General features: G+C 41.1%; 1 protein-coding gene across 4 annotated transcripts in view; it reads right to left on the bottom strand.

The window, feature by feature from the left end:
* Nucleotides 1–572: 572 nt before the first annotated feature.
* LYPD6B (LY6/PLAUR domain containing 6B) overlaps nt 573–9,354 on the bottom strand; it is a 65,921-nt gene continuing 57,139 nt past the window's right edge. For 2 of the 4 annotated variants that reach the window (XM_081930068.1, XM_081930067.1), the window contains 5 exons: nt 7,643–7,743; nt 6,872–7,023; nt 5,887–5,985; nt 4,827–4,957; nt 573–2,495 (listed from right to left, as the gene is read on the bottom strand). In XM_081930068.1, the coding sequence (XP_081786194.1) occupies nt 2,331–2,495; nt 4,827–4,957; nt 5,887–5,985; nt 6,872–6,986 (510 nt within the window). In that variant the 5' untranslated portion in view covers nt 6,987–7,023; nt 7,643–7,743 and the 3' untranslated portion in view covers nt 573–2,330. Of the gene's footprint in view, nt 2,496–4,826; nt 4,958–5,886; nt 5,986–6,871; nt 7,024–7,638; nt 7,744–9,354 lie in introns of all 4 variants that reach the window. The other 2 variants (XM_081930070.1, XM_081930069.1) reach the window with 2 other exon arrangements.

The following is a 9,354-nucleotide window of genomic DNA, read 5'->3' as shown; positions in this document are numbered from 1 at the left end:
CAACAAGAAACAATTTTTAAAAACAAAGGACATATTTTTTGCAAACAAATGTCACAAAAATCAGGAAACCGCCCCCCCCCCAAAAACCCCAACAACTAATGAGCAATGCTCATGGAAGAATTCAGGTTTGAGTGATGCATAATTCAGAAGAGGCTGATCTTCTTACTTTCACGCAATTCAAATTTAGTTAAATAAAATTAGAGCCTGAGCATGCAAAACCTTGGTTCAAAAGCAGAATGATTTAAGACACCCATGAGCATGGTAAAACAGAGCAATAATTAAGGAGAGTTCTGCAGTTTAAACTCTCTGTAAAAAGACTATAATAGTAAAAAAATAATATTACGTTTCCTAGCTAACTGTTTTATCTAGACATGATCGTTCCAAGTTGCAGTATTTTGTCATCATATGTACAATACATTTAATACCCGGGGGTGTGGGGTGTGATCTAGCCCCTCCCTGAGAACAGCAAGGTATACATGCAGACCTGCACATCTGTGCAGTTTTTGGTACATGGGAGGGAAGAATCCCCTTGTACATGCAAAGATCTCCACGTGTAAATGAATTCATTCCAAGAAGGACAAAATCATGTCTTTATTTTTCTCATCCTCACAACAACCCTGTGAGGTAGGATGTATTTGTTATGTAGGGAAAGGATGTTCCCACAAACTGACCTGCCTGCAAGTCAGTAGCTGAGCAGGGATTTGAAGGCTGGATTCCTAACTGCAACATTTCATCTGCCTATAGATATTGGATGGCCGCTAAGAACACATTCAAAATCCACAGGGTGACTGAATAAAGCCGCCCCCTCCAAAAGGAGGAGGGGGAGGAACCACGAAGGCAAATTTTACAAGAGGAAACTATTGTGCACTGATGAGGAATGACCTACAGGACCTCGGGGTTTTGTTTGGTTTCCACTGTATAATATTGCTAATTATTTTCTGTAAGGTCATGATGAACAAGATCCAGACAAGTTACACACATTGAAACCAATTGGGGGTAGGGGGAAGAGCACAATAGGTTTTGCTAAGCTACAAAATTTCAGGTGTATTAAACGCTTTCTCACGAGCTGTATAGGTTTCCAAGTAATTCATACGCTGTTTGTAATGCTAATGGATACTGGTGGCCTCCATCTAGTGTGGGTTCATTGGCCACATGCAAACTGTTTCCACGCATACACTAGAGTTTCCTCTTTGTCTTCTTCTTGACTATTGTGCTGAACTAGTGGCAGGATCTAAACCAAAGGCTTTAGGTGCTTTTTTCTGGGCTGTGAAGGGGTCCAGAATTTCCACACACTGCCTTAGACTCAGGCACCTGTCCCCACCCAAAAAAACACCCCACTTTATAATTCAGGCATCATGGTGAAAGACACTGATCCACGAAAGAAAATTAGAGATGCCATGGGTTGTAATTAGTTAGCAAACTATAATTAGAAATAGGCTTGCAAAACCAAGGTTTGTGCCGACTATGATATCTGAATTTCCAAACCATAGTTGCAAGAAGAAACCTAGTAAACTGAGTCAGACCTTGGTCCATCTAGCTCAGTAACTGTCTACACTGATCAGCAACTGCTCTCTGAGATTTCGGACAAGAGTCTTTTCCAGCCTCACGCAGAGACGTTTGTATTGAGCACTGATACCTTTCTGTAATTACATAGATTCCTCCATGAATTTTCCATAGTTTATTATTGAAGAACTGATGTAGCAAGAGAAAAACCGTGTAATTCACATTTTATTGCTGTGGTATGGCTTGATGTCCCAATAAATAGGATGTTTTAGCAGATGCCACACTGTTCCATCCGTTTTAAAGACTCATCTTCATCAAATTGACTATTTATTCTTAAAAGTGATATTAGGGAAGGAAATAGGCATGAGGGTTCAATGCTTAACCTCCGTATCAGAGGGAAAAAAGAACAATTCCTTATTAAGATAATATGCAAAATGTACAAATTCTCCTATCCACCAGAAACTCTTCCACTTACTAGAATTCCAGTAACTAGCCAAGTCAATACAACATTTGGTCATCGTGTTTGGTCTTTTTAATACTTTGAACAAGCATCTGCTGGTGTCTTCACCGTAAAAGCAGCAGTCTTCAAAAACAACAGAACACAGCACCATTCTATATTTTTTCCTTGTTTAGTAGATGTCAGAGGAGTCTTCTTCTTTGTTACCATCTCATGTGGGTGCCATTGCCCTTCTAAGAGGACGAGGGAGGCATTCAAGGTGAGTTCTGGCACCTCTTTTTCTAGAAGAGTAGCACTGGTCACCATCTGAGAGACGGTCTTCATATAGCTCCAAGTGACAAGTTAAGTCTGCTTGACAGAAAGAGTCATGTCACAAAACAAAAATGGCGGTGATTGAAACCAGCAACAGGATACTAGCAGCCTGTCCGCTGCTGCCCGACGTCCTCCGAGCATGGACAACTGCAAATACCGCATTAGTATGATTTGTTGGTATGTCTACATTGCAGATCATCCCTTCACAGCAAGAGGTGCATTCCTGTAAGTTTTAAAAGACAACGTATGATTTTTTAATTTAATTAATCAATGAATTAAATCTGCAAAAAGTTGCAAGTGAAGAAAAATAAACATTCTGAAGGAGCATTTTTTGTTTTGCTATAATAGGCTCAACTTAAGAAAAGGCATCCCATCAATACACTATGGTAGAGGGATGCCTCTTTTATGGTGGTACCTGGCATCTGTGGGTTGGTGTTTTGTTTCGCAAGTACAAATAAGCAAGCGATCTGTTTCCTGATTTATTGGAAGGATTTGTTTAAAATTAAAAGTTTTTTAAATCATTCATTTGATAACAATTAAAGTTGCTTCCACACCAAGTTCCTTACACTTAACTGGAAAGGAAGTTCCACAGAGCAGTAATATGGCACTATGTTACCCAAAAGTACTGTCTCTGCCTCTGTGTCAAGGAGGCAGAAAGGAACCCACTGCTCTTGAACAGAACAGGAGCTAAATGGCAGTTCATTATTATCCATCAACTGAACTGAAAGTGGAGAAACAGCAGCCGCAATGTTTCTACAGAAGTAAAAGTTGCAATCCCCAGCAATGCTTTGCCTGTCTACATTGCATTTGTGTCGTGCAGCAAGAAATAGAAAACAAATGCCACAAATCGAGCCCGGCGGGGAGGGACGGGGACTCCTGGGATATAACAATTTGGCAATGGCATTGTCTGGATCCTCTGTAAGAAATGAGTGAACGAACGACAGTAATTCCTGAGAAAAGAGCTAATTGCAGTGGAAGCAACCTAAATGTCACAGCCTCATATGGCAGCAGTTTCTTTACCATAATTAATTAACGGAAACTTGACATTTTTATGTAACTGTTAAATGCATAATAAAGGGCTGAATCCCTGCTAAATGTGTGCTTTTAAACGGAAGGTTAATAATTTATGTAATGCTCTTGACATGCGATGTGCAACCTAGAAGAATGTACACTTGCAGATTCCCATTGCCAGCAACAGAATGGTAAAGCATGTGAGTGCAAAGGAAACATCCTTCATCTGTGGCCAGCACTGTGGAATGTTTTGGCTTCCCCCTGTTTCATAATTATCATGGTTTTTCTCCTCTACATCAGCTCTGTGAGAATAATGCCCATTGTCCCCATTTTATGGTTGTGAGACTGAGATTCAGCCTGAATGAGATGCCAAAAGCACCCAGTGAGTTCTGTAACTGAGCTGATACTTCGGCCAATGTCCAAGCATGGCACTTCTGTCAATAGGCCACACCAATTCCCAACAGTGAAGACCTGAAGAAGTGTGCATGCACACGAAAGCTCATACCAAGAACTAACTTAGTTGGTCTTTAAGGTGCTACTGGAAGGAATATTTTTTGTTTTGACTATGGCAGACCAACACGGCTACCTATCTGTAAGTGAAGACCTCAGTCAGTGATTCAGCTACATATAAACACCCATCATTTTGTCTACTACATGCTTGCAATATCTAGGTCAAAATGTATTAACCCACATACAAGATATTCCCTTAGCAGCCTGATCACAGATGTCTGACAGTCTGGGACCTCGGCTGTCAGCAAGAACACAAGGGCCAAGGAAAACTTGCTTTTTCCAGCCTCTAGGACAGGATTGTGTCCTTTAAAAATAAATTAAAAAATCAAAATTCTAGGTAAAGTTGACTGATGTTCTGCAACCTACATAAACAAATGCGAGCCAAGCAAAAATTATTTGTATGTTCTGTGCAATGTAATCAGCTTCTTCTGGAACGCTAATATGTGCATAATAAGCTGCTCCTGGTGAGTGACTAAAATAAATTTAATAATTAATAATATACACTATGGCCTTTTAAACTGGGGAGGGTACTCTTTTTGTTTGTTACTATGTTGTGTGTTTTTGTGTTGTAAACTGCCCTATGATCCTTGGACGAAGAACAGTATAGAAACTTAATACAGTCATACCTTGGGTTGCAGTCGCTTCAGGTTAAGCCTTTTGGGTTGTGCTCCGCAGCGACCCGGAAGTAATGGAGCATGTTACTTCTGGGTTTTGCTGCTCGCACATGCGCAGACGCTCAAAATGACATCACGTGCATGCGCGGAAGCGGCGAATCGTGACCCACGCATGTGCAGACGCGGGTTGCGTTCACTTCAGGATGCAAACGGGGTTCCAGAACGGATCCTATTTGCATCCAGAGGTACCACTGTACATCATCACCATCATCACCAATGCAGGCAACAACTATACTTGGGATGGGGATTACTGTTCTCTTCTGAGTGTAATTATTGCCTAATTTATGCTTTGGGTGTGGAGGACAGAGAGGGCACCATGTTCTAAAGTACTTTCCTGTACACAAAAAGGCAATGCTCACAGTGTGACTAGTTTCCCTGTGGTGGCGACATCCAACAAAACGGCACTCTTCTCTGGTAGCACATTTTTTAGTGACAGAGGTGCTCCTTCCATGACTGGTGAAGTGATGGACTGTCAAGCAGTACTCTGTGTCTAAGCAACCAAAAGGAAGAAGAGAAAATCAGTAATAGAGTTGATGCAGTGAGATTCAAATCAGAGACTGGACTTTCTGACCAGAACTCAAAATGTCTGGAGTTTTTCATAAATAAGGCATTCTTTTTCTGCCCCCACTGCCCTGCATCACCTGGTTTGACCACAGACACATCTCTCCTTGCTTCAGAATATTTTAAAAGTTTGTTCTATTGGCTCTGAACTTGGGGCATACACTTTCTGGTCCTGTTCTTCCTTAGATGGGAAATCCCTACATATTAACATACGCTCCTGCATTCCACTGGGTGCAGGTTTTCCCAAGTTACTGGAGGAGGTGGCCAGGGTACTAGCACAACCCACCCTGCACCCATTCCTTTGACCAGCACATTTTTCCACACAAAAGGCAAGACAGCACTGCTTGCATCTAAATGCAATCTGCAGCACACATAGAGATTGGGGGTGTGGGTGTTACCTAGACAAAAACTAAAGGAGTGACCACCACTTTTCCACTACCAAGTCACCATTTTGTTTTCCAATAACATGTTGTTCCAAAGGTGCCCTTCATATATTACAGAGGAACTGCTGATTTGTGACATGTTAAAGTCTTGGCATCCTATTGGTGGGTTCGGTCTTGTGGGTGCTTTCTGGGCAGTGGATGACAAGCTGGGAATGGAAACAGTCCTATGGGAAAGAGCCTTACAGCAACAACATAAAATGAAGTTACTGATAAGCCGTATGAAGGACAACAAAGTCAGATATACATGTGATTGGCTCTGTGACAAATAAGAAGCATGGCAAGTAAGGCACTATACTCTAAAGCCAATAGTGTTAAATACCTTCTTAGCCACTTTGATATCTAAAATATGGTGTGGTCAGATGCAAAAGCCAGAACAAAAAGCATTAAATATCTTAACTGTTCCCCATGTACTTACTCTGAGGACACCATTTGTCTTCAGCCCATCTGTTACAGTTGTAATTGTCAACCACATTGTCACATGTAAAGCACTTGAAGCTGCTTGGAAATGGAGTAGCTTTGAAATTAAAAAATAAAAATAAAGAAATGAAAAGAAGTAAATTCTTTTCAAAATCCCAAATGTCAAAATGTCATAACCCCAAATTCAGTTCTTCCCCAGTTAGGTTCCGGAGAGAGGGGAACCAAAGAGCAATGAGCCTTCTTGAATTGCATCACAATCCTAAGTATACTCACTATGGGCCTATTGATTTAAGAGTGGGTTTCAGGTGTGTGTAGGGGGCTGTCATGAGGGGAGGAGCTAGGAAAGCCCCATTGCATCAGTTGAGTTTTCCTCAGTTTTCTCTGCATGCAACCATTAATCATTTATATCCTGTCTCTCACACCCAACAAAGATACTCAAAGTGGATTTTGTCTTTTGGATGCTTTCTTGATTTTATTCTTCATCTCAAGAGCCCTCGGTGGCAGCATAGCCCATTGTGGGGTACCCACTGTACCAGGTTAAATAAAACAGATCAGCACTAACTACAATACAGTGGCGCAGACAGACTTTAAACGAGGAGCCCATCCAGCCCCTGGTTTCTTGTGATACAACATCCAAAGAGCAAGGCAACACATGGAAAACCACTATGCTCAATTACAGATGCAAAATCTCAGCAGTATGTGTCCTAAACAACAGTAGGAGAAAGATGTAGCAAAAGTAATAAAAAGAGGAACATGCAGGTGTGCTTTAATCAAGGGTTCAACCAAAAAATTAACAACTACCAGAGACAATCAAACTGATGTTTAGCTTTTAGGTCTATTAGAAATGCATTGTGAATTCAGGATGATGATGATGATGATGATGATGATGGAAGGCATTTCAAATAGAAAATGCCCAAAGAGTTGAAAACATATGCACTGGCATAGCCAAGAAAACTGTAACAGAACTGTAACTGGCTACTTACGGTCTACTGGAAGTCTCACATTATGGAAGTTGATGTTCTTGGCTAGAATCCAACTATTGGAGACTATGAAGAGCTGAACAAAAGCTGCAGCCAACATTTGATAGAGAAACGGCATGCTGTTTGTTGCACATCAAAGCATAAGGTTCTTATAACTGAGAGGAAGAAGGGGAGAAACAATGTATCATTACCAAAAAAAAAGCCTGAGAACTGTTTTTATGTCTGGCACACTCTGTACAATACGTTACTTACATCCACCTCTGCCAGCACTTTTAGTCCCAGCAATGGCCTAGGGGGCATACATGAATTAAAGGTGACATCAGCTCCACAAAGCTAAGCTGGCACTGCCTTCTGCTGGCCCGGTTGCAATGTACATCACAGCACTGCTACATATTACAGCAAAAGGCCATTCATAAGTGCAGCGGTTGTGATAGAGCAGAGGAGGTTAGGGGAAAAAATCCATTAACAAGCTTGAATGGATAAAATTAAGCTTTTTTAGAAAGAAAGAAAGATGATAGCAGGTTGAAGTGGCCACTGGGAATCTGAACTGCAGAAGCATACAGGCCTCAGGTTTATTTTTTAAAGAGGGCTTTCAAGACTCTGATCAGAATCTACAACACTATCATTTCTAGGCTGTCCATTTTCTGCTGAATGCAAAACAAGTTCACACATCGTCATTACTGCATGCATTTTAAATTTCTTAATTAATGCCTATCTATCTTTAACAGGTAGCATGCATATTCAAAAAATAGTTGCTCCAATAGAATTACCTACTTGCCTATTTTGCATCTCTCATCTTGCACAATGCCATCAAATCAGCAAGTATCAATGCTCAGTTTGAAGGTATCAGAATTCCACACGCAGATCTGCAGATGCTAATGAGAAATAAAAAGGCATTCAGTGTGATTTCTCCCACTAAAGGTCACATTTAAAGGAAAAGTCTTCATGGATAAACATTAAAGAACTTTTCCAAGTCACAAAGACTCATTTACCGAAATGGGAGGGGGGATTTGATACTGGTTACATAAAGGACAAAAGAACTTAATAAGTGCAGTCATACATTCAAACCGAGGATGGATTTAATCCAAAGGTTTGGTGAAAATATTAATATGCGACATAGAAAGCTGTGGGTCAGGCCACTGGTGCATTGAACTCAGTAACACTGTCTGACAGAGGCTGTCCTGAGTTTCAGACAGGACTCTTGTTCATCTCTCCCTGGAAATGCTAGAAGTTGAACTACAGTCCTTCCACAAAATGTATCATCAATATCACAAAGTATTTTGCCATGAATGACACGATTTACAACAGAATGCACATGTGTCAAAGCTTACAAGCATGCACACGGTTAATGTTGTCATGCAGGAACATTGTTGGCACTCCTGAATATTGCCCAAACACAACATGGACGTGTCAGATATTAGTGGACTGTATATGACTGCTATTCAGAATCACCACTAGATGGCATAAGATAAGATGAGATCTGCAGAGTTTCCAAACCCCTTTTTGGACACTGGGATCTGAACTGCAGCCAGTTAAAGTGCTGGGAACCAACCTGTGCTTCTTCTCTCACTCAACATGCACAAGTTAAGTCAGGTTTCGTTGGCTAAAAACCAATGGCCATTGCAAACATGTGAAGGTGACTGGGTATTACAGTTTATCATAGATTATTTCCAGAAGAATGTTTATCTCCATCTGGTCACCTAATGAATGAAACAATACCCATACGAACATCCCAACACACCAGGCCATGTCCATACTTCAGGGTTTCTAACATACCATGGTTTATTGGAAACTAGCTGCATGCTGGTTAATTGCTCCTGCTGAGCTCCTCCTTCCCTGGCGCACGTGAGAGAAACAAATCAGGTAATTGATACTAAACTTGGCTTTTTTGAGATGTCCTGGATTGTGCACTGTTGCTCCCTGGCAAACCAGAATTACTAGCCATAAAAGCATGGTTTGTTGACTAAAGATTCCTGGCTACTTAAGAAGAAGCAAACAATGAACTTTGGTCTGAAAATCTCAGACTGTGGTTTCTTGCTTTGCCTTTCCCTGTGCATGACAAGGGAAGAGCACAGTAGAATATATCTGCTTATTCCTGATAAATCATGAGAGGAATTCAATGTTGCACTAATCATTCTATCAGTGCAAGCATATTGGCTTGCCACACAGAATGATGCTTCCTCTTCTCCCCACCACCATGTGCTTTTCCATGGGTTCTTCTGATCTACCCCCAAGCCAATGTTGGTGGGCACAGGGGGAGGAGATGGGGGAAAGCCCCATTGCACAAGAAAAAGTCATTGCACAGGGCTTCTGCTGACAGGACGTATTAGTTGAATCCTGCCCCATGGAAGCAATGCTGACTTACTGTGACGTGCAAACATGCCCAGAGAATATACTGTCACACAAAAACAAGTCCAATTTGTTAGCAAAGTTATTATGTTATAGCTCTAGAATAATTCCAGCTACCAATACCAAGTAGAAAGTGC

The sequence above is a fragment of the Podarcis melisellensis genome, assembly GCF_964234715.1.
Source record: "Podarcis melisellensis genome assembly, chromosome: 1".
NCBI classification, from domain to species: Eukaryota; Metazoa; Chordata; class Lepidosauria; order Squamata; family Lacertidae; genus Podarcis; species Podarcis melisellensis.
The sequence above is the reverse complement of the archived record's forward strand: the minus strand, read 5'-3'. Positions and strand labels throughout refer to the sequence as shown.